The sequence below is a fragment of the Heterocephalus glaber genome, unplaced genomic scaffold (assembly GCF_053883595.1).
Source record: "Heterocephalus glaber isolate CG9 unplaced genomic scaffold, H.glaber_assembly_v1.0 deba00001788, whole genome shotgun sequence".
Taxonomy (NCBI): Eukaryota; Metazoa; Chordata; class Mammalia; order Rodentia; family Bathyergidae; genus Heterocephalus; species Heterocephalus glaber.
Genome location: NW_028258471.1, coordinates 370 through 25,861, shown reverse-complemented (window position 1 = coordinate 25,861; position 25,492 = coordinate 370). Strand labels below are relative to the sequence as shown.

Sequence of the window (25,492 nt, the reverse complement as noted above, 5' to 3'; positions counted from 1 at the left end):
CCTGGGCCCTTGGCCTGCATAAGGATGTGGGAGGGTGGGAAGTCTTCTGCAGGTGGCCTCTGCCCTCACCACAGAGCACAAGGACAAAGCTGCAGCCCAGAGAACATCTTTTCTCTGCCCTGTGTGCAGCCTCCTGCTGTCTTCCAGCTGGACAGGGTGACACCACAGTCTCATCCCCATTCTTCCTGCTGGGGATAAAAGGGCCTCTCCTTGCCTTCTCTGCGATGGACTGGCCATCACAGTGGCCCCAGCATCTGCTGAACAATGTTCCAGACTGGACCTGACATGTAACTAAATGGAATCCATGGATCTGAAAGGATCCTTCTACTAGAACAGATAAAGAGCAAACCTCAGAGACACTAAGGAGGAGTAAGCGATAAAATGTGTTAATTTCCTGATTGTGAAGCTTGTATTGTAGTTGTCAGAGCCAGGTGTGGTGGTGCATACCTGTAATCCCTGCTACTGGAGAGGCTGAGGCAGGAGAATTGCATGTTAGAGCTCAGCCTGGGCAATTTACAAAGACCTAGTTTCCAAAAAATAAAAGGAAAGAGTTGGGGATGTACCTCAGTGCTCTCTGGGTTTAATTTCTGGGGGGAAAAAGACAAACAGAAAGGTGAAAAGCTGGCAAAATGTTTCTCTGTGCCGAAAGAATTATAGGTGGGATTTTTTTATTTTTGAGACAGAGTCTCACTATGTAGCCCAGGGTTACTTTGAGTTCATTGCAATCCTGCCTCAACCTCCCAAGTGCTCAGACTATAGGTGTACATCACCACATTGGGCCTATAAATCAGTTCTTAAAGTTAGAAAAATAATAAAATTATATGTTTGATGGCACTTGCAACATGTTACAGTGTTGACAGTGGTTATAGCATCATTATACCAAACTGATGTCATCCATACAGAATGACAAGAATTGGGAAAATGCAACTTTCAAAATATCACTAAAGTGATATTTCACTCCAACAATGCATTAATGAGAACTTGGTTGTTCAGGTGGATTTAAAATAGCTGGCGCAGGGCCAGGGATTTAGCTCAGTGGAACTGTGCCTGCCTCGCAAGTCCAATGTCCTGAGTTCAATCCCCTGTACTGGAGGGGGGGGGAGCAGGCATATAGGAAGTTTGAGTACATATAACTTAGTAACCCTGGGTTTTACTTGCAAACATCACTTAAAAGTTACAGATGTGAAGAAACAGTTTAAAATAATATATAATTTTCATCATGTATCTATGATACAAATTTTTTTCTTTTAATAAAGTTTTCATGTCATGCAGCTTATGGGAAATAATTAAAATGTGTTATATACATATATATAGTACAATAAAAATTATCTTTTCAGATCATATATCTTCTTAAAATCTCCAGATATTCTTGTGTTGTTTCTGAGATTAGATCTTGGCTTAATTTATTAGCAGATCTTGTGGGAGAAACTTTTAAAGAATCCAGATTCAAGTACAGCAGTAGCTAGAAAGAAAAAGAGTTACAATCTTTATCTCAAAGACTTCATATTAACTAAACCTGAGTTATTAAAAAATTGAGAACTTGATCAGTGATAACGAAAATTCCCTATGTACAAGTATAATACAAAATTATTACTAAACACAATTTGCCTCCAGTTGCGCACTGAACTAATTATCATGCAGCTGACACGACCATGTGCTAAGGTCCTGGGAGACCAAGATTGGGATGCAGGGGCCAAACTGACTCTGTAACCTGGAAAAACAGGTTTCAAGTGGAATCCACACAGATGCTGTGATAGATAAAAAGTGGCACTGCTGGGACACACAGAGAGACCTGTATTTTGTGTCACTCGTGCAGGATTTGGGGTGGAAGTGATATGTAAGGTGGCACCTGAAGCATAAGGAGAAAGCACACCGGGAAGGGGGAAGGGGGACAGGAGATGCCTAGCAGGGAGGCAGAGCCCAGGGGCAGAGGAGGGTGGATGGCAGGAGACAAGAATCCAAGTGATCTGAGTACTTTTATTCCATGCTAAGGAATCTAAAATTTCCCTGAAGGCCAAAGGTAAACCAACGACAAAATCAATGACAGGAGCTTTAAAACAAAACTTGTCAAGCAACGGTTTATGAGCTGCAACTGCCTGACTCCTCCTCCTAGACGAGTTCAAACTGTAGCCATGAAACAGGGAAGTTGAGGAGGCCTCTGTTTTTCAAGCACAGTTTCATCCTGCAGCTGAGTCTCTGGGGAGACCCAGGAGGGAGGGTGCTGAGCCAGGGCAAAGAGACACACAGGCTTTCTGAGACTTTTAAAGTTATGAAGCATGACAAAATGAGGACTACGTATATCCTTTATTGGAAACGTTTATATTTTCACGCCTTTCATTTGGTGTTATAAAACACTGAATGGAGGTTCTATTACACAATGAAAGGAAAGAGATGCCATTTGCTTTTTATGATTTATTTCAAAAGTCAATTAATATAAATGTAATTCATAAATTTTGTGAACACACCTGCTCTTACTGCTCTAGTTATACTTTTGTCCAACTCTTGCCGCATCTGACATAAATCAAATGTTTAAGCTATCGTAATGTTTAAGGTATAGAAGAGACATTTTATGGGAATAGTGTCACTTCGAAAATGTGGCCTTTAAGACTTACAGAGACAAGATCTAACCTGAAGAATGCTTGAAAGTTGCATAAGTAAAATTCTTAGTTTTAAGTTTAGATAATAGACAATACATATACGCAGTGCCGTTAGGGTAAAACCTAATGCCATTTGGTCTATTAAAGGAAAAAAGTGAGAGAGAAAAAGTTATTGTAATCCAGTGAGGACAGTGTATCTAAAAGTGTATCTTACTACAATTGACTTATGTGTTTTACATATTTCTTCGGCCTAGGTTAGTCGGTTTTTTACTCTGTATGTCTGGTAATTAACTTTCTAAATTATCAATAAATGAATCTGATGCTGGCAAAAATAAAAGAGGGTGGGGGAAAGGGGAAAAAAAGAATTGAAATGTGTTATGTACACGTACTGATTGCCTACAATTAATGTAATCATTATGTATGGCAAAAAATATGCTAATAAATGTCAAAAAAGAAAAAATCAGTCTGTTAAATATAGAGATGATGTTTTATTAAAACAAAATATAAAGCTCTTATTTTATGCTGAATGCATTGCTTTATATTTCTTTATTTTCCCCTACAGTACCGGGGATTGAACTTAGAACCTTGGGATGGCCAGGCAGGCATGGCGACACTGAGCTACATCCCCACTCTATTTTATAGTTCTTAGCAAAACTCTGCCCATTATAAAACTTTAATCCTTTTTTCCACATTAATAGATTTTTACTGAAAGTTAACTCTACTTTCCCCTACTTTTAAAATAATTAAAAATTAAACATACATTCTGTTATTAATTTCTAGCACAGAATCTGAAGTATAGAAATGGAGAAAGTGGTATTGTTATAATGGCATGCAAAAAATCTATTCGCAGAAGATTTAAAATACAAAGGGGCCAGAGATTCAGCTCAGTGGCCCTGCCGCCTGCCTTGCAAGCACAAGGACCTGTGTTCGATCCCCGGTACCAAAAAAAATTTCTTTTTAATTAAATAAAATATAAAAGAATAAAGAATAAAGCTGGCATTTAAAAAAATAAAATACATACAAATATTTCAGAGAAATCTGCTTAAAAAGGATAAACATTGGTTAGAGCCAGTTTGCAAACTCTCTTTGCTTCATCACTTTCTAGAAATGGAAACAGGGAAAACAATATGCAGCTCTTACTATAACTTTGCTATCTTTTCAGAAGTTAGAAGTCAATTCTTCAGAAACATGTGACTCATTAATCTTTTCCATTTATGAAATGTGGGGAATGTGCCCATCTATTTTACACTTTCCCCAGCTAACATGTTCTTACTGAAAACTTTTGTATAAAAGCTTTTTTCTTACTAATGCTCCAAGGAGGGTGGAACCTAGCACACACAGCATCATAACGCTTTGTAGTGGCAATGATAATGTGATATCCAATGCCTTTATGAATTTTAGGTGTGAAGACAAGTTTCTTTGACAGGTTTCCCAATATTTCAAAAGACTCTCTTCTGTCACATTTCTGCAGCAACAGCATTACAGACAAGTGTTACAAAAGTACCAAATGAATACCAGAAGAAAGTGGAAGCATTTATTAAAAGAATCCTCTACCACCACTAATTTAAACTATGTAAAATGTCGATCATACTTTTACAAGACTTGAAAAACTAACCATGTAATTATATTTTCCTACTTACTTACTTTCTATAGATAATAGATTTTATGTCTTTATATCCCATCCACAAGAACTCATAATACATGAATTTGGCTTTGATAAAAATGAAATCTTTTCCTGAAAAGATTGTTCAATTTTGTGAAGAACGTTTTGGCCTTTTTCCTTACTTCTTTATCTTACTTTCTGCATTGCTGAGACAAAATACCTGACCCCAAAAGTTAAAGGAGGAACAGTTTGTAGCTCATTTTGTAGAGGTTTCAACCCAGAGTCAGCTGGGTCCAACGCACAGTGGCATCACAGAGGAGAAACAGTTCATGGCATGGTAGGCAGAAGGCTGTGAGCCTGCCTTCATCTTTCCCTTTATATCCCATCCAGGCTACAAACCCATTTGGATGGTGTCACCCAGGCCCAGAGTGGGTCTTTCCATTATACACATCCAGAAAAATGCTAAACTAATCGGTGGACTAATTCAGTTATCACCTACTCTTAATCCATATTCACACACCCCAGATACAGCTAACTCTGAAAAGCTCCACCTATGAGCACATAAGGCTTTGGGGGAACATCAAGACATAAGTCATAACACTTCTCTGTGTGTGTGAGTGTTGGAGTTTGAATGCAGGACCTCACACATGCTGAACATGGACTCTACCATTGGACAACATCCCCAGCCCTGTAATGAAGACATTTTAACTCTCTAGATAGGAAATACTTGTGGTATAGCAAATTTAAACCACAATCATTGTTTTTTCTCCTCTTAAAGACTATCTGGCAGAAACTGTCTCTGTTCCAGCCATGAGTGGCCTCCACCTCCATTAACTGTCTGCCACATTTCACTGACCCTTGAGTACTTTATAACATAAATGATAGCTGAGGGCAACTGATTTTCAGGAAGAGAGAAGAAAGCTTAGAGGGAAAAAGGACAGACTCAGGACATCCTGAGGGAGGGCTGCTCTGGAAAGTGACCCCCCCCCAAAGCGCACTCAAGGTCTTGAGAACAGAAGGCTCCAGCTCTGTCCTTGTTGGTGGGAGGTTGGAGTGGTTTGGCTCACAAGTGAAAACTGACAATTTGCTGAATTTAGAAAAGTCCTTTTAATTCTCACTTTCCCATTAAATTACAGTTTCCTTACATTTCCCTTACTATAAATTCAGAATTGTTGTTCCCAGTAGAATGGCTTACTACAGTGCCCAGCACATATTATGAAAACTGTCTTGGTGACACTAATCACCATCTTTTTTTTTTTTTCACTAATCACTATCATATTCCGCTAGATGGGGTGTCACCAAAGACTTCTGACCTGTGTCAAGGAACAGGTTAGTGGAAACTGAATGTTGCCAGGAGAAATAAAAAAGCCTGAAAAATTGCTAATGTTTATGTTTACTATTAAATCAAAAGGTATATTCACTCCTTGTGAATATATATATTTAAGGAAACATGCTCCTTTCTCTGTAGTGTGATGTTTGTTTCTTGATGGGGATTGCGCTTCTAGGGCTGGAGAAAGCGAGTCCAGCCTTCATGAGGGAAGCAAGTCTGCAGCGTCTTTTATACTTGCCATTTCCAAAAACATAAGGTGACAAAATTGTGCACAGCAGAACAGTGCACCGTGGCGTTCAGCTTATTAGAATTCTCTCACAGCTGCTGGTTTTCAAACTATGTCGGCAGAATCTAAGGTTCCCCTGAGGACACTGCAGGCTGAATGGAGAACAAGTCCCCCTTTAGAGCCTGCACTCCTTCTTCAGCCAGACAGTTCTACTTCTGCTTCGTACAACAGTTTCATGCAAACATTTTTTTCTTTAAAAAAGTTCTATTTGAAAATATTTTTTTAGAAAGTAGTGAAAGTCAAAGTCCCTAATCTGACACATGAGCCATCACAGGATCAGAGAGGTCATAACTTGGCTGTAGTCACAGGGCCAGCGGGTCAGGCAGGAATGGGCTTGCAGTCATCTCGCGGGGCCTGAGTTTTGAATAGTTGCTTCTCTCATATTCAGGAAAGATTATACATTTTTAAATCACCTTAGAGAAAATATGTAAAACTGTCATGGAGCTCAATGATGTTCAACATGAGACGTTAAGAGTAGCTCTCTAACAAACTTGAGTTCTAAAGTTATGAATATAGATAAAGCATGCAAATTAATATGAATTGTTAGTAGCCACTAAATCACAGAACAGGGAACTTGAAGGAGAAAATCATAAGACGTGGTTTACTCAAATCATTCAACAAGTGAATAATCCATGTTTTGGATTATTTATAGCAAAATTCAAAAAACAAAACAGATTTCTCTTTACCATCTAGCATCATCTAGCCACCTCTCACCATGACTTGAGATATACAAAGACATGGTTTAATTTCAATCTTAGTCCCGGCAGAAGCAACAGGAGAAGCACCATATGGACTTAGACTCTCTCTGCCTCCCTCCTGCAGGGACGTCCTGGCTGCATGAAATCAGGTCTGCTGTCTCTGCGGTGAGCAGCTGCTGCTGGGACAGATGCCAGGTGCTTGTTTCATCCACTGACAAGTGTGTGCTGAAGTGTGTGATCCTCAGTGAGGCACTCACATGCCCACATCTGCCCGTGAGCTATGTGCTAGCAACAAAGCTTATGATGGATCTGGATCTATCTGACCTATGTTCTGAGTACAGATGGAGGGAGGTCATTTTCTGCTACCTCACTGCAGTCACAACAAGAAAGATGATGATATAACCCTTATATACATGTTTTCTTCCTCCTTGACTTGAAATATGCTGAATCTAGGCACTGTACTACATACGTCTACATACATCAACGAATTCATGCAGTTGGCACAATTCTGAACAGGAGAAGTTAAAAATACGTATAAGGAAGTCACAGGAATTCCCCAGGTCTTCTGACTCTCCTTTCAATGCTCATCCATCAGACCAATTATTTCTATGCTGAAATATTTAAGTACCACATCTAGGTCAGTTACATTTTTTGAATAAGGTTAACGAGTATCTCTTGAAAAATGAGAGCTACAGGGACTTTTTAAAAAAATTGTGAATTTGTTTCCTTTCTTTATAGTAACTCATATTAGTGTGATCTTTACTTAACATGTGTAAGTCAACTAACTAAACACAGTATTTCATCAGATTAACCTCTCCCCCTGGCATCAAACCCAGGGCCTCATGCATGCTAGCCCAGTGCTCTACCACTGAGCTACTTCCCCTGCCCAGTATTTCACCAAATTATCAACAAGAATTAAGACAGAAATCTGAGATACGAAGGAAAGATGATACTATCACTAACCTTGGTCAGTAGCTCTCCATGCTGTTGTTTGAAGGCTGTGGGTTTAATGGAGGAACCAGGAAGTTTCTTCCCTGGGAAGAAAACTTCTCTGGACCACTAAACTATGATGAAGATTTCTAACACAAGGAGATTCTAGGACAGGTCTTGTACTAACAGTGCTCAGTAATGATCTATTTTGTTGTTGCTCCACCAGAAGTCTGATATTGGCCTCTTCTAGCTGCTCATTAGCCCTGTGAAGACTGCAAAAGACAAATACTGAATATCAAGCAAGTGTGCTCATTGAGACAGATGGGTGAGCGTACAGAACATTCTTGAAACCTTAGGTACCAACAGTTACATGCTTTGCAGCACAAAAAGCTACATTGCTTGAACAGAAGTTTTGATATATTGGGCAGGAACATAGTGCAGTACAAACATTTACATTGCTTGAACAGAACATCCTGTGGCAAAAACATGGGGTCGGGGGGCAGGGGCTTGGCAACAGACAAAGCCCTGCCCTGTTGTGCCTTACTTCTTTACCACCTTAACAGTGAAAATGTATCACAGCGCACCTATCACAGGACAATTAAAAGTGTTCTAAAGAAGTACATATATTTGTAGTGGGATTCCTAACTAACAAGCCATTCTAACAAAGTGAGAAAGAAATGGCTGTCAGTGGTGGCTGGCTTCACAGGAAACACTGCTACTTCCTATAAGAGCTCTTCTTATGAGATTCCTGAGGAAGCCACTAGAAACACTTGTATTTAAAGGATCACTATGAGAGATAATGGATAGGTTAATTAGCTTGACTGCAGTAGCCATTTCTCTTTGTATATATATCTCTATAATCCCAGCACTCTGGGAAGCTGAGGCAGGAGGATAACAAGTTGGAGGCAAGCCTGGGCAGCTAACTTAGTGACTGAGACTGAGATCCTGTCTCAAAATAAAAAAATAGAAAAAAAAGGTACATATGTGTGTGTATGTATGTGTGTGTCTACAACAAACAGACATAGGAAAACATTATGTTGTACTTCTTACATATACAATGAAAAAATAAAACTAAAAAAAAAAGAAGTGTTTATATTTAGTTAACCAGTTTAGGGGTTTTAAAAACCATTTCTTAAAGATATTTTCAAGTGGTGGCTTTCCCACCTGCATATTTGCCCCATTACCTGGCAATGAGAAACTACTTCAGCGCAACCGCCTCCAGGGGAGGAGACCGTGGGCTCAGTGATCACAAAGAACCAGGGCACTCCTATGGAGGCATGGCAGGTGAGCCCGCCTCTTCTGTCTTCCGCCCGCCTCTCACACTAATTCACACCAATGAGCTATACTTCTGCTCGTCCCTGTGTGAATCTTTCCCTATATCACAAATATGACTTTATGTAGAGTAGAAGAAATATGCAGCATAGTTTGTCTCCAGGCCGCCTCTAGTGATAGCACCAAAGACCAAAGTCAAGGGAAGTTATTTTATCAAGTGGCAGAATGCACCCAGACGAGCAGTATTAGTAGTACTTGACCTTCTCGGTTTAGGTTGTAATCTTCCAAAACCAAAGTTAGTAATAATTCTACTTAAATGAATGCCAGGATGTAATGTCATAACAACATAACTCTCTTAAGCATAAAGCTTCAAAAATAGCTGAATGACTAGGTCAGATTACCTACAGAAGAATGCTGTAACCAAACGTGATGGTACACACTTGTAATCCCAGCACTCTAAAGGCTGAGGCAGGAGGATCGCCATGGGTTGGAGGCCAAGTTGGGCTACATAATGAGTTCAAGGTCAGCCTGGACTACAAAATGAAACCTTGTCTCAAAAACCCCAAAACCAGTAAAAGGTGGAAGAAATACAAACTTCCTTTGTCTAACATTTTGAAGATAAGTTCATTTACTAACTTTATTTTCCAAAGTTATATTGTCCACTTGGCATTCGTATCCTAATTTCTTTTTAAAAATTTGTTTTTGTTTGTTTATTTTTGGTACCGGGGATTGAACTCAGGACATTGCACTTGCACGGCAGGCACCGGAACCATTGAGCTAAATCCCCGGCCCAATTTCTTTTTTAAAAAATTCTTTTATTGGTACATTTTAGGTATACAATACATTTACATTTATCATTGGGTGCTTGTACCTGTACATGATGTATCTTAGTTCTTATTTTTTCCCCCAGTACCTGTGCATCCTTCACCCCCTCCACCCTTCCTTATTTACATACTTTGTTTCCATTTTTTTCTTTCTCATAATTTTTCCTTTCCCTTCTTCCCTTTCCCCTTCCCCTCCCACCACCCCCACCCCTTTGTCATATCCTAATGTCATGGACCTGTCTCTAAACATTATGCTTTAAGGGACAAATTAACGAGCTTAAACTTTCTGTGATTCTGTTTTGACTTACTTGTTTAGTTCACTGGACAATGACTTTCTTCTAGCCAATTCTTTTAGATATTTTTGCCTATACTTTTCCAATAGTATTTTATTGGACTCTTCTTGAGTCTTCATTTGAAAGAGCACTGATTCCAGGTCTGCAATTCTGAGTTCCATCTGACTTCTCAATGAACCATTACTAGTCTCTGTTAATTGCTGTACATATTCTTGACATGCTGCTTGTCTCTAAAGCAAATTAAAGGATATATTTTAAAAGTAATTATACCCCAATTACAAAAGGTGATCAAACTATGCAGTGAATGTTTCAATTCAAAAATTTTATTACAGTATAAAACAGTGCTATTAATCCCCTTCAAAATCCTTCCCCTCTCTTTTGACACACTTAAATCCATCATCCTTGCCCCTTTCTGAAGCAGTTCTGGAAGTCCTCTTTCATGAGTGTCTTTATAAGGTGCGATTAAAAACCCAGTAAATACTGCTGCTGAGTGCTGTCCAATGAAATGGCAGGCTTGCAACAACATTATGATGTGTCCTCATCTACCTTAGCCACCAGATCTGGCACCATGTGACTTCAGGCTCTTTCCCAAAGTCAAAATGACCATGAAAAGTAAACATTTTGAATCTGTTCAGGACATCAAGACAGCCATGACAGCACAACTAAGGGTGGTCATGATAGAAGACTCCAGAAGTGCTTCAGAAAGTGGCAAGAATGATGACACAAGTATGCCCAAAATCAGGGAGAGTATTCTGAGGGGGACTCATGGCAATGTGTCTTTTTTATTGTGATAAAATTTGGGGTTTTTTTTTTTTTTTGCCACCGGGGATCAAACTCCAGACCTTCTGCTTTCGAAGCACACAGCAGAACCACTGAGCTAAATCCCCAGCCCCAAATTTTTAAAAATATTTAAAACATTCACTGTATGTTTTGATCATAACTCAGTTATTTTGTATTTATTTCCTTTAGTTTTGAGGCAATGATTCAGAAAGAAATTTGATATATGTGAAAAAGATGCTGGATTTACCATCACTATTAACTGCATTAAATCTGAATTATAAAAATTGTGAATCTTTTTTTCTTCGTGGTGCAAGGGATCCAACCCAGTGCAAGGAAAGCACTCTACCGCTGAGCTCCTTCCTTAGCCTAGAATCATTTTTAATATTCATGTAATCTGATCAAAGAATAGAAACAATTCAAAAACTTAAAAACTGAACAAGGTGACAATTTAAGAGTACTGTATAACTGTCAAACCACGTTTTTCTCTGCTTTTAACAGTTTCATGTCCATTAGTCTTCAAAAATCAAATGATTCTTTAATAAATACCATTATTCTGAGAGATCAAGTTAGTTATAATGAAATGGAAATATTTAATGGAAGACACAAGATGTCATCTTCCTTCTAAAAAATTCACAAGACAAAAGTTATAAGGGAAGGGGAAGAAATACATACAATGTAAACATTCAAAATATAATTTTCATGAAATTATTTCAGCACATTAAAGATAAATAAATTAACCTGTAAAAACAGATTGACTTGTGATAATTTTTCGACTAATTCCCGCCTGGCTCTTTCTTCAATCTCCTGCTTATACTGTTCTAGTTGGCCATGTTCTAGCACATTCTTCTCTATGTGACGTCTCAGGTTAACTACTTCTTCTTCCAGCTTCTTTTCATTCTTCTCTAGTGTCTCACACTTCTTTTGTATATTTTTCATAGATAATAACTCGTGCTGGAGAAAGTCACTATTTCTATCCAGATGTAGACATCTGGATGATGCAGTTTCCAGTTTTGCTGCAAGATCATCAACCTGCATGAATAAAAGAACACGGATTGGTAATGAAGGAAGTAAGCTGGAAATAGAATCAAAATTTCTGACAGAGGGCCGGGGAAATAGCTCACTGGCACCCCGCCTGCCTTGCAAGCACAAGGTCTTGAGTTTCATCCCCGGTACTGGAGAAAAAAAAGAAAAGAAACTGACATAAATTCACTTTTCACAAAACATAATCTGTACTATATTCTTAGAAAATATTCCCTTGAGGCCAGGGATTTAGCTCAGGGGTTCCACTGCCTGCCTCGCAAGCGCAAGCTCCCGAGTTTGATCCCCAGTACCAAAAAAAATAAAAAATAAAAAGGAAATATTCTCTTGAATTACTCAAAAAATCAACAGTTAAAACCAGCAGGAGGCATGAAAATATACCTTTTTTTTCCCCTCCAATGTTTTTAAGTTTAAATAGTGATTTGTTATGTTTTTCTGTTCTTCCCCCCCCCATTAACTTTATTGGTACATTTTAGGTATAAAATACAGTTACAGTCATCACTGGGATATTGTACCATTACATAAGTCTCTTGGTTCTCATTTTTTTTCCCCTTCCCTTGCCCTCCCTTCAACCCCTCCACCCTTCCCTATTTGCAAAGACCTTGTTTCCATTTTTTTCCTCTTCTCATATTTTTTCCTTTCCCTTTTTTCCCTTCCCCTACCCCTCCCAATTACCCTGCTCTTTTAGACCTTTTCTTCCTGTTACACAATATCAGTTATACATTTTTAAAATTACAATATTAACATGTAGGAGACATTACCACAGATTTTACAGAATTTGAAAGGATATAGAAAGCATATTACAAAAATCGTTTTGGAAATAAATTTGACAACGTCTAAGAAGTAACTTAGAAGACAAATTAATGAAACTAACTCAGGAGGAAATATAAAATTTGAATAGCACCTATTAAAGAAAGTATATTCCTAGCTTGAAAACCTACCTATATGACAACAGCAGGCTCATAAACATTTTAACTGATAAATTATATCAAACATTTAAAGCAGGAAAAAGAAGGAACACTTCTCCCCTCATTTTAGGAACTCAACATTGTGCTAATCCTAAAACTGGATAAAGATAATAGAAGAAAAAAGTATGAACACAGATAGAAATTTGTTTAACAAAACAAACTCTTAGAAGTCAGATCTGGCAGTATGTAGAAAGTGGTTTTATTATAGGGATGGCAGTGTTGGTTCAGCATTGGAAAATCCACCCCCAAAAGTCATCGTTTTAACAGAGGAAAGGAGAAAGCCATATGATCCTGTCACTAGTTGGAGAAAGAGTATTGGACTAAATTCTACAGCTGGTCATGGTAAAAGCCATCAGGAGACTAGGAGTAGAACAGAACCTTCTCAACAGATCAAAGACATGTACTCCATACTTCCAACAAAAACTCCTTCTATGAATGGAGACGATACAATGCTTTCTCCCTCAAGTGGGGAACAAGGGCATATATGCCTACTCTTCATCTGTCCATTAGACTTTGAAACATAGGTCTAAACCAAAATAGTCTGGCAATAAAATGACACAACTAGGATAGGATTGGCACGGCAGAAGCAAAATCTTTTTATGTAGATGACATGATCATCTACAGAGAAAATACTAAGAAATCTCTAGGAGCCCCTAGGACTTGTACTTGAATTTAGCAGGATTAGAAAACACAAGGTATATATAAAAATTCAGGTCTGTGTATACTTGCTATAAATGAAGAACTGGATATTGAAAGTTTAAAGTTATGTAGGAGTACAAAGGACCTAGAAAAGTTAAAAACAAAAACAAAAAACAGTGTTGGAAGGCATTTAGCACCCAATTTTAAGACTTCTTCTAAAGCTACAGTAATCAAGGCAGTGTTGGTGTAAGGAAAGACATACAGATCACTGGAATAAAACAGAGAATCTAGAAATAGAACCACACATATATGGTCCACTGAGTTTTGAAAGATTATTTAACATTAGCATTTTATAGAATATAAACTCGATTCAAGAGCCCAGGAAGAGATAGTGTCTTCAGCAAATGGCACTAGAACACCTGGTATCCATATATAAAAAGTTAACCTCAACCCTTTTTTTCCCATACATGGAAAATAACTTGAAGGGATCTATGAACCTAAATAAGAAAGTCTAAAAGTAAAAAACTTTAAGAAGAAATTATAAGGGAAAATATTTATGAATTCAGGGTAGGCAAGAACTACCTAGGATCATGATGTATAAAAGAAAAAAAAAAGATAAATGAGATTCCACCAAAATTTAGAACTTTAAATGACATCATTAAAATGAAAAGTAGTCCTTAAACAGACCATATTTACAACGCATATAACCTATGAGCAGAATATGTAAAGAATTCTCAGAGCTCATTAATAGACAACCCAATTAAAATGTAGACATAAGAGGATGATAAATAGCCAGTATAGCACAAGGAATGGTGTGCAATTCTAGAATCAGAAAAATACTCATCAGTACAATAATAAGATTGAATTATACAGTCTTTAGGGACATGAAGTCAAAAGCTTTAAAAGCCTTGTCATGACTTTTTCTTTTTGTTGGATTCTCCCCCTTTGCATTTAATTTGTCACACCCAGTGGATTCATTCTGCTGGGCTTCCTGGGGTTGTGATCCTCATTGTCTTTTCCTAGGGTATTGTCTAAAGTTTTTTGGAGTGCCGGTTTGGTATTCATGATGTTCCTGAGGTGCTATTTATCATCAAAGTATCTTATTTCTCTATCAATTTTGAAAGATAGTTTTGCAGGGTACATCAATCTGGGTTGGAGGCTGTTTTCCTTTAGGGCTTGAAATACATCACTCCAAGCTCTTCTGGCCTTGAGGGTTTGCATTGAGAAGTCTGCTGTGATTCTGATGGGCTTTCCTTTGTGTGTGATTTGTTTCTTTTCTCTCACTGCTTGTAGAATTTTATTCTTCTGTTGGATTTCTGGAATCCTAACTATTATATGCCTATGTGTAGATTTTTTTTGATCAAGACTAGCTGGAGTCGTATATGCCTCACTTATCTGTATGTCAAGTTCTTTTCCCCTCCTTGGGAAGTTTTCTGCCATCACTTCTGTGAAGAGTTTTTTTATGTCATCTGCACTCTCTCCTCTTTCTTCATTGACTCCAATCAGCCTTATGTTATTCTTCTTTGCATCATCTAGCAGCTGCTGGATTGATTTCTCATCTTCCCTTACAATTTTAAAGCCATTTTTCTTGTCCTCCTCACTAATTGCAATCTTATCTTCTATATGTGAAATTCTATCCTCACATTGGCTCATTCTGCTGCACAGACTTTCGATGGAGTTTTTAATCTCTTGGAAATTTGTTTGTATCTGTTTTATGGATTCCATTTGTTTCCTATGTTGGGATTCCATCATGTTCCTCAGATCCTATATTGTTTTCTCTGTGTCCTCTCTAGATGTATTAATCATGTCTTGGACCATGAGCAAAATCTTTGCTGTTATCTGAGTAATTATTTCTGATTTCATTTTTCCCAGATCCCCTTTTGTTGCCAGTTCAGAGAGTCCAGGTGGTTGAGTATCAGAGTGTTCCATCTCTTTTCCCTTTGGGGTTGCTGTAGGTGATCTGGAAGTCTGTTTTGGAGGATTATGTGTCTTCTCATTCCCCCGGGAGTGGGGTGCTTCTGGCGGCCACACGGCTCACCTTCTCTGCCCTAGGAGCTTGGGATGGCAGTGGGGGAGCTTCCTTCCGAATACTGGGACCGGCTGAGCTTCTCTCCCCTAGGAGGTTGGGGTGGCGGCAGGGGAGCTTCCTTCCAGGTGCTGGGACTGGCTGAGCTTCACTGCCCTAGGAGCCTGGGATGGAGGCGGGGGAGCTTCCTTCCGGGTGCTGGGAATGGCTGAGCTTCGCTCCACAAATATATTCTCTACACTCATTATTCTTTGTCACAAAACGTGCACTTGATCTTGGACTCTTTATTTTCCTAGGATTGTTTCATTTCTGTCCTTCTTAAAATGACTCTGAGCTATCTCTTAGTAGTACAACCAATCAATGCTAACAGAGTAAGATGTTGAAAATATGACTTTAATTAATGACTATGGTATGTATGGATTTTAGTTATAAGCCTTTTCCTGAATTGCAAAGGTTTTATGTCAATTGGAATTACATTCTAGAATGTCCCTGGATTGGACATAAGTGGAAGCAGAAAGGACCTAGAAAAGGAAGCAAACTCAAAGGGCTCCAAAGCGACTGTTATTGGAAGAGGGGTGGCCCTCAAAGAGGCTGAGAGGAAGAACTTTGAGGCCAGTGAAGGAAATGATACTGATACCTGAAGAAAGAGGACTCTGGCTACATAGCAAGCAGCTGAAAGAAAAACTGCTGAAAGATGAGCTAAAGTGAGACTTGCTGAAAACCAGGATTTACTGGGTTCAAATATCTGCTTCTCATTTGTAGCCTCTGGACATGTCAAAGAATGCTAAAATTTTTGCAAAGTAACATTAATATATAACACTGCCAAATAATGCTAAAACAAATGGCTTTTGGGATCAGATCAAATCCAGGGTGCTGCTGGGAACACATGGTCTGAAGACAAAGCCAAGGCTAAAAAAAAAGAAAAAAGAAAGGAAGAAAGAAAGGAAGAAAGGAAGAAAGAAAGGAAGGAAGAAAGGAAGAAAGGAAGAAAGGAAGAAAGGAAGAAAGGAAGAAAGGAAGAAAGAAAGAAAGAAAGAAAGAAAGAAAGAAAGAAAGAAAGAAAGAAAGAAGATGAAGCCAAGGCTATGACTACAAAAGCTTTTGGTAAGATTTCAGAAAGACTTAAGGCTGTGCCCTCAAATGCAAAAATCTTAATGGAATCACCTTAGTACAGTTTCACAGGAAGCCTAAGATAGACAGCTTAAGTCAAAAAGATTTGGAAAAGTAACTTCTCACAGGGCATGAATCCAATAAAATTCACAGAAAATATAAAATTGTCAAGAAAATGTAGTAGCAGAAGCACTGCTCACCAGCTTGAACTAAGACAAAACAGCAAACATGAAAGAGGTCTTTGGATGTTGAAGTTCTACATTTAGGAAGCAGGCTGAGAAAACCAGTCTGACTAGATTTGAGAACAGTTTTCCAGATATGACATCAGGAGAAAAAAAACGATTAACTAGACTTTGTCAAAAGTAAATATGCAGGGCTGGGGATTTAGCCCAGTGGTTCCACCACCTGCCTCGAAAGTGCAAGGACCCGAGTTCGATCCCTGGTGCCAAAAAAAAAAAAAAAGTAAATATGCTTGAAAACATACCACACCAAGAAAGTGAAAAGGTAGGCTACTGAGTGGCAAAAAATGTGTGAAAATCATGTATCTGGTAAGGGATTTATGCCTAGGATATATAAAGGACTCATAATTTTAAAATAGAAAAGACTACTCAATTTAAAAATGGAGAAAGAATTTAAATAGACATTTCTCCGACGAAGATGTGTGAACGGCCAATCAGCTTGTGAAAACACATGTGCTCCACACCATCCCCTTAGTCACCAGGAAAATGCAAGTGAAAACCACAATGAGACATCACTTCACTAGAATGGAATCTTTTTTCCATCAAAAAGAAGGACTGTGTGTGGCAAGGATGAAGAGAAACAGCAACTCTCATACAATGCTCATATGCTCTCATACAAGTCTGGAAAACAGACTGGTACTGCTAGTTTCTCAAAAGGTTAACCACAGAGTTATCACATGATTCAGCAATTCCACTCATAAGCCAAGAGAAATGAAAACAGGCAAACACAAAAACTTGTACATGTATATCCATAGCAGCATTAATAACTGTCAAAATGGAAACTATTCCAAAAGTCCATCAAGTGATGAATTAAAAATCCATTAAGAGGATATTACTTAGAAGAGGAAATTAAGTACTGATACCTGCTACAACACGGATAAATCTTGAAAACATGCTAAATGAAAGAAGACAGTCCAAAAAGAAGCCAGAGCACATATCGTATGAGGACTCTGATACAAAATGTCCCGAAGAAGCAAATCTCAAAGTACATCAGTGGTTCTCTGAGGCTGAGCAGGGAAGGTGATGGCTAAAGGGTATGAGTTTTCCTTTTAGGGTGGAAGAATGTTCCAAAACAGTGGTGATGATTGCTAACTCGGTGAGTATACCAAAAGCCACCAAACCACATACTTTAAATGTCTGAATTTCAAGGTATGTCAATAGTGTTTCAATAAATATGTAACCTTCCCTCCCAGATTCATTTGGTACACATGATTTGGGGTCATATAATGGTGTATAGGTTGGCTTTATATCATCAGCCAGGGCTTAAGACAGCAGTATGCCTTTTTAAGAGAAAGCCATTACATTTTTCATTGATATTAAGTCTATAAAGTAAAAAAAAAAACCCAAAAATACCTTCATTTTACTGCTCAACACACTGAGAGATTTATAGTTCCCCAAACTAAGTAGTTTTTCTTCCCCAAACTAATGAAAAATTACCTTGTGTATTAGGATGCTAATTGGAATATCCAATTCATTGGATTTTAAATCTCCATGAAAATGGAAGTCTCCATTTTCCTGCTCATTTAACTCTGTTTTTGTCATTTTTAAAAGGTTCTTAAATCTGCAAGAATGTACAAAGTGAAGTTTTGAGAGAGTGTTAATTCTTTAAACAGATACTATGTTCTATCGAAAAAGAAGCAAATCTAGAAATTACGATTCTTTCATTTGTTTCTAGCTAACATTATTTGAAAGCATTCTCATGCAATTATAATCTTAGAAGAATATATGCACAAAGTTTATGATATATGTGTGGCACGTAAAGAGCTAACACTGTAACCATATACAGGATTCTAAAATTAATATCCACTTTGGTATATTAACATAAAAATGAACTTATTATTGTTAGCTAAAGCCGAGTAAGCAAGGTGGAAAAAAATATATAAAATATACTGATATAGGAATGCTTAAAAAGATAAAGAAAATATACTTTGACACCTTTTAACCATGGTGAACAAGTAAAGAAAGCGGGCACAAAAATCTGGAGGTGGACTGGAGGTGTAGCTCAGTGATAGAGCATGTGTTCAGCATGTGCAAGGACATATGTTCAATCCCAGACCAAAAGGGAAAGAAAAGGAAACAAAACAAAACATCAAAGAGATCATTCAAAGTAGAAAACAGAGGAAATAGCATCTTTGAAATCTGAGTTGGAGAGGTAAAGAAAAGAGGCAGAGTTTAGGGGAAGGGAAATCAACAGAGAAATAATGGATAACCTAAAAGGTTGTTTAAATAAGACGTTTCAGCCTTTCTTACCACAATGTTCACAAAATGCAAGAGATGCAAAACAATGTAAAGACAGACAGTTAAAGGAGAGAAAAATAGTGATTAGATTCATAACAAACTCAAGTTGTCCACAAATAAACAGAAAAGCAGCCATGTTGGGGACTTCAAGACACTGGAAAGCATTCCATTTTCTTCATCTGGTGGTAGAAACATTTGCATCTGCAAGTCATATGTACATTTTGTGTGTATGAGCCATATATACAGTCACTGCTTTCTATCTGTAGGTTAATCAATAGTGGACTGAAAATACTCAGATAAAAACTGCATCTGTACTGAACACATACTGATTTTTTTTGTCCTTACTCCCTGAATGATATAACAATGATTTATATAACATTTACATTATATTAGGTATTGTCAGTAATCTAGAGATGATATAAAGTGTATGGGAGGGTTGCGTAGGTTATGTGCAAATACTACACCACGATATGAAAGAGACTTGAGTGTCCATGGAGTTTGGCATCTGAGGGGGTCCTGGAACCAATAACCTGAATACATCGAGAGATGACTGTACATTATTTATGTAGTATATATGTGTAAAGATACACACACACGTGCACACGCACACACACACACTAAGCAAACAGAAGGTTAATAACACGTACACCTCATGCACACATGGAAGTACCAAAGTGTAATTCTGTGATAGGTTTTATAACTAAAAAAAGAAAGAAGTACAAAGAAATACAAGATAAATCAAGATTAATTTTAGTGTTGTTAAAGATGATATAGGCTGTCTTTAGCTTTAGCAGTGAAATCATTTAATGAATAGTTGATAAGACTTGACATAAAAAAATCTTACCCAGTTAGCTCTTTTTGAAATTCAGCATTTTTCTTCTTTTCTTCATCCAAGGTATATTTCAGATATTCCGTTAGCTCAGTAAGTTTCTTTAATTGTTCTTTATCACCTTCAGACTTTGAAAACCAATTTAAAATTATTTTTTAATCTAGACATTCACTCGTCTTTCTTAAAAATATGACTTCTCATGAGTTCATGAATGTTTTAATGCATTGTATAAACCTGACACCAATAAGTACAGACTTCAAAAATAATTACTTCTCTTAACATAGCTCAAATTAACTTGTAGCTTCATAATTCCTTTTCGGAAATTTGTACTGCCAAAATTTGTTAAAAGTTTTACACATAAATGTTGAGGAAAAAATTAAAAAAGAATGGTTATATTTCCATTTTAGTTTCTAAAGATACCCTAGAAGTCTTTCCATCAATAACTTAAGTTTCCCAGATTTATTTAAACCATATTTTATCAAGACAAGTTTTGGAAAATATATACCTGATTTCATTGTATTTTTGAACCACCTGACTTTGGGAAGAGAAAGATACTAATTCTCCATAAGCAGTCTCTCAGGAATTTATCTCCTCCTCCTCCTCCTCCTCCCCCCCTCCCCCCATCCTCCCCCCGTTCCCTCCCCCTTCTTCTTCCCTCTTCTTATTCTTTCTTTCCTATTAAACATTTTTCCTTAAAGTTTAAGTCTTCTTTGTAATGTACAGAAATCTAACTTTTGAATGATTCTTGTGGCTATCATCTTGTTTCTCCTGCTCCACTGGCCTCTAATATTCCCTTGACACATGGTCTCACCTACAAATTTAGTGTTTTTATCACTTCTTGTACATTAAAACCTACTTTTCCTGCTGTAATTCCAATAAAGTAATGTGAGGGTCCATCAAGGACTTTTATTTTAATAGCACTCTTAACCGGCCAACTGCTTGGCAGCCTCTGCTCACAGTGTCCACACCTCCTCTCTGCTCCTCTAGCCCCACTGCTCTCCCAAAGGCAGTAGCTCAGTCTTGTCCCCATTTCATTTCAAATTCTCAGAGGCCCTTAAATCAGACCCTTTGACTCTGATTACCTCATCCCCATTACCATCCCTGACCTCTGTTCAGGGGTCATTTATACTTTTACTTTTTCCTTTCAGTTCACTTCTCATAGAAGAAGCCTCACCAGCCATTATTCGGTATGAATTACTTCTGAGGAGAATCCTACACATTGCATATTGAGTCACATTGGTGTTACTTTGAATTTATTCATTTTCTAATCTTGGGGAGGGGGCATTTACCCTTAGAATACTGACCAGCATAATTTATCTTCTTTTCTTTTATAATGCTACTTTTTTCACTGGGGTCAGAATGTTTCCCATTGTTTTCTTTCCAATACTTTCCTGTTCTATACTGTGCTATTACCCATTTTTCAACACCTGAATACATTTGTGCATGATGCTTAATGTAAGAGTATGTCTCCTGGCATTTTAATTCACAGAAGACTCTTTATCATTATATTGTTATGGGCCGGGGATTTAGCTCAGTGGTTTCACCACCTGCTGCGCAAGTGCAACGACCCAAGTTCGATGCCCCAGTACCAAAAAAAAAAAAGAAAGAAAATAAAACATTATATTGTTATGTTATGTATATGAAAAGTATAGCAATAAAGCAGGACTAATTTATGTGAAATCTAGAAAAAATTAGTTCTCCATGTTTCTTCAGAGAAACAATACTCAGAACACTCTGGTGCCCCTGATTACGTGTCTTAGTTTGCTTTTCTTGTTGCTGAGACAAAATACCCAACACCCGCAAGTTAAGGGGGGAAAGGTTCATTTAGCTCACAGTTTGTAGAAGTTTCAGTTCATAGTTGGCTGGCTCCGAGGCAGGGTGGCATGGCAGAGAGACATCTCAGAGAGAAGACAAGCAGCAGCGAATAAGCAACAAGTGACAAGCCTCTTTCTATCCCTTCTATCTTGTCCAGGCTACCTAACCTTTGGGATGGGTAGCACTCACACCCTTAATCCTGGCATCATGTCCTTGATCCCAGGACTACGCAAATCAATCAGTGGACCAATTTAGTAATCACACACCCTTAATCCCAGCATCACACACTAGATTCAGCCACCTCTGAAAAAGCCCCACCCATGACCACATGAGGCTTTAGGGGACAACTAGACACAAGCCATAACATGTATCTTTGTAATGGAGCTGTGTGGAATAAGTTGCTCTGATGTTAAGAAATTAGTAGTAGGCTGGGGATTTTGCTTAGTGGTTTTGCCACCTGCTGTGCAAGTGCAAGGACCCCAGTTTGATCCCTGGTACAAAAAAAAAAAGAAATCAGTTGGTGGAAGGAGCTGGCTCACAGCTCCAATTCCCCACACACAGTGCATTCTGTGACCCTAATTCCCAATGGCAGAGCATGAACAACAGGAGACTCTGCAGTGCTTGCTCAGCAGTTACATGGTTTTCATTATACCTCAGCAAACTGTCACCAGACTTGTACATCAATCTTCTGGACTGTTACATCTTTGAGTATGGTAAGCATAAATGGCTGGAAAAAAATCTGAAACCACAATGCTAGGAGTGCTAGTTAACTCTGTAAGATAAACAGCCATTTGTACTTTTTTACTGCCATCTTTTTCCTCTTCTTACAGTCGAAGAGAAATAAATGTTTCTCTGGGAAAAAATGATTGCCTAATGACCTAGTATCTATTCTTGATAAGGATATAAATTACAAGTAATTTATACTCAAAATCTCATGGAAAAGCTTTGATTCCAAGAGAAATTCAAAATTCTAGATTACATAAGTAAATATCCTGAAATTTTAAAAGTTATTATAAAATATTAGCTAGTATTCCAAATATGTAATTATATATCAATGTCCAGAGAAGCATTATTTCCAACAAAATGTAGAAATAACTTTCAGGTCCATCGATGGATAATGGATAAACAAAATGTGGTATATATAAAATATTGATTTTAGACTATCACAATCTTTCTTATTAAAATATTACTGCCAAAGTAATTGTATAAATTCAACTACCTTCTATAAAGAGGACTTCACTACAAGTAGAGCAAGTAGTATCAATATGATTATGACAGATATTTTTATCAATGAGATTTTTCTTATTGCCTAACATATTCCTATATACTATTAGAGAATAAAAATCCCTTTTCACTATGATAGAAATGCAGAAGAGACTGACTTACCCAATTTGCACTGAACAAGTTTTTCTGAAGGTGTTCAATTTTCCATGCTTGCTTTTTGACTTTACTTTTCAGCCTGGAATTTTCAAGTTGAAGTCTAAAATATTTATAGAAAAATAATTATTTTCATGGACCTATTTTTAAAAATCACATAATTTTTGAACATTTGAAAAAATATACACAATCTCAAAAATTGGAAAAAGTAGATGATTTGGTAATTATCATGGTTCTAGCTGTGGTCGTGGATAATTCTTCTTCTGCAGTGTTGTGATGGAGCCCAGAGCCTCATATGTAAAGCACATGCTCTTACTATTGCACTATATCCACAGACCTAAATTTCTCATTTCAAGAAACTTTATCACAGGTAGAATTTCACACAGCTTGATGGAGATTTACTGATTATCTGACATATTTCTCAAACGATATTGTTCATTTGCTTTACAAATGCTCAAGTTATTTGTATAGTGCTTTAAATCATACTTTTGCAGGTGTTCTTGCATCTTCTCAGCACCCTGCACAGTCTCTGTGTATCGATTCTCTTCTTCCAACTGAAAAAACAAAACAAAACAAAAAACTTTACTAATAACCTGCCCACCACCAGTTTTCACGCTACAGTTGTACTGGAACACAGCCACAGTGCTCCACATCCGTACTGTTCATAGTTACCTCTGTGCTGCTACTAAGAGTTAACTGAATTGTTGAAGCAAGGATCCTCTGGCCCACAGAGCTCAACATAACACTATCTGGCCCTTTACAGAAAAGTGTATTGATCCCTGCTCTAGGTCTGAAACACACTATTCCTGATTTTAGCTGTCATCGGGTACTCAAACTGACAAAACCGGAAGGCTGGCACAGTACTATGTGCCTGTAGTCCCAGCTACTTGGGAAGGTGAGTCTCCAGACCAGCCTTGGCAATTCAGGGAGATCCCCGTGTTGCAGGAAAAAACCCAAAAACAAAAAAACTTGGTAAAATGGGGAAAAAGAGGAAATTCCTTTACTCATGCTGTCCTTTTAGTTGTATTTTTATATTACAAACATTATACTGTACTTTTGTATTTTTGTATTCCAAGTACGATTCATCAACCATGAGTTGAAAAATTCTTACACATGACTGACAAGAGGTATGCCAGGGATGCTGAAATGAGCATTACAATTCAGTAACATCTAGATGGCTCCTGAAACTGTTTGAGAAAAAGTATCTACACAAAAGTGAGAATGCCTGGGCCTGAGTCCCAGCTCCACCAGTTACCAGCAGTGGGATTGTAAGAAGATGAACTTTGTCTTGTTTTCTTCGTCTATGAATTGGGAGATAACTACAGCATCTACAGCTCAATAGACTGCTGGAAAAATTAACTGATGGAATATACATAAAGACCTTAGAAGAATATGTGACACACAGTGAGCTATATAAAATCTTTGCCATTAGATATTACTGTGTTTTATGTTTTAATAACATTTGATATTTTAGGGAAGCTGAGGCAGAAGATTGCCTAGGTCCCACCCAGCCTTGGTAATTTAGTGAGATCATGTCTCAAAATTTAAAACAGGAGCTGGGCTTTTTGTCACACACTTGGGATCCTAGCACTCAGGAGGCTGAGGCGGATTGCTCTAAGCTTGAGGCTACCCGGGGGTGACATAGTAAATTCAAGGTCAGCCTGGGATATAGAGTGAGATCCTATCTCAAAAATCAACAAGAAACAAATTAGGCCAGGTGTAGTGGCGAATGTCTATAATCCCAGCACTCAGGGAGGCTGAGGCATGAGGATAGCAAATGTAAGCCCAGCCTGGGCAATTTAGCAAGATCCTGTCTCAGAATAAAACATAAAAACAGCCCGGGTTGTAGCTCAGTGGAAGGCCCACGGTTCAGTCTCCAGTGCCAGAAAAAATTGTTTTTAAAAAGGTGAAGCAGTAAAGAGCAAATACAGAAGTTTTCAGGATGCACCAGGGCTCTGGGTGAGGCTGTGGCCAGCAAGGTCCAGGGGGTTTGGAGGAGGGAAGGAGGGAGACACTCACTGTGCTGCTCCCTGGTGCCTCCTGAGCTGACTTCAGGCTAGAGAAAGCAAAATCTGATGGCAGCAATGGAAGAGGTCTTTACAAACTCAACTGGCCATTATTCACAAAGAAGGCAGCAATAAACAGCGCATGGGGCCCAAAACACACCCCATTGGTTAATCAATGAGACCCACTGATTAATTCAAGTAGCCAACGGTATCTTACTGTAACAACTTACAGTTTATTTTCTCTCAGCACCACTCAGTGGGCAATGATCACACAGAGAGTGCTTCCTGGATTGAGTATTACGTATGTGACTCGACCACAAGAGGGCACGAAAGCCGCGGAGCTGAAGCTACTGGACCTTTTTGCTACACAAAGGTCCCAAATCAATTCCTTTCCAGTAAGTGCTGGGCTCCTTTTGCAAGCACTCTGATGAGCAAATGAAGGTGTGTGTGGTGTGGGTACATAACAGAGCTTTTCAGTTTGTCAAATGCATGGTCTATAAATCCCAGGTATAGCTATATAATGAAGAAAGGCATTTCTTTTCTATGGTGAGAAAAATATGAACATTTGATAGAAAATTGTCCTCTATTAGATAA

At 38.0% G+C, this 25,492-nt stretch overlaps 1 protein-coding gene across 2 annotated transcripts; it reads right to left on the bottom strand.

Moving 5' to 3' along the window:
• Positions 1 to 1,169: 1,169 nt before the first annotated feature.
• Positions 1,170 to 23,785, bottom strand: LOC147820876 (ankyrin repeat domain-containing protein 26-like). 2 transcript variants are annotated; one of them, XM_087203149.1, is made up of 8 exons: positions 23,379 to 23,785; positions 22,902 to 22,995; positions 19,716 to 19,828; positions 18,071 to 18,194; positions 11,352 to 11,642; positions 9,849 to 10,063; positions 7,478 to 7,716; positions 1,170 to 1,462 (listed from the first exon to the last, which is right to left on the bottom strand). In XM_087203149.1, the coding sequence occupies exons 1-7, from the start codon at positions 23,543 to 23,545 to the stop codon at positions 7,521 to 7,523; spliced, it is 1,200 nt and encodes a 399-aa protein (XP_087059275.1). In that variant the 5' UTR covers positions 23,546 to 23,785; the 3' UTR covers positions 1,170 to 1,462; positions 7,478 to 7,520. The 2 variants fall into 2 exon arrangements, with proteins under 2 accessions (XP_087059275.1, XP_087059274.1); XM_087203148.1 differs by lacking the exon at positions 1,170 to 1,462 and adding an exon at positions 3,065 to 6,229 and having other exon boundaries at positions 23,379 to 23,784.
• Positions 23,786 to 25,492: the final 1,707 nt, after the last annotated feature.

Coding starts and splice junctions, on each gene's coding strand:
- LOC147820876 (XM_087203149.1), bottom strand. CDS start 23,545: ATGTGGAGCACTGTGGCTGTGTTCCAGTACAACTGTAGCGTGAAAACT. Junction 19,829..22,901: donor ACTTGTTCAGTGCAAATTGG/GTAAGTCAGTCT, acceptor TGGTTTTCAAAG/TCTGAAGGTGATAAAGAACA. Junction 7,717..9,848: donor TTGTCCAGTGAACTAAACAA/GTAAGTCAAAAC, acceptor TGTCTTTTGCAG/TCTTCACAGGGCTAATGAGC.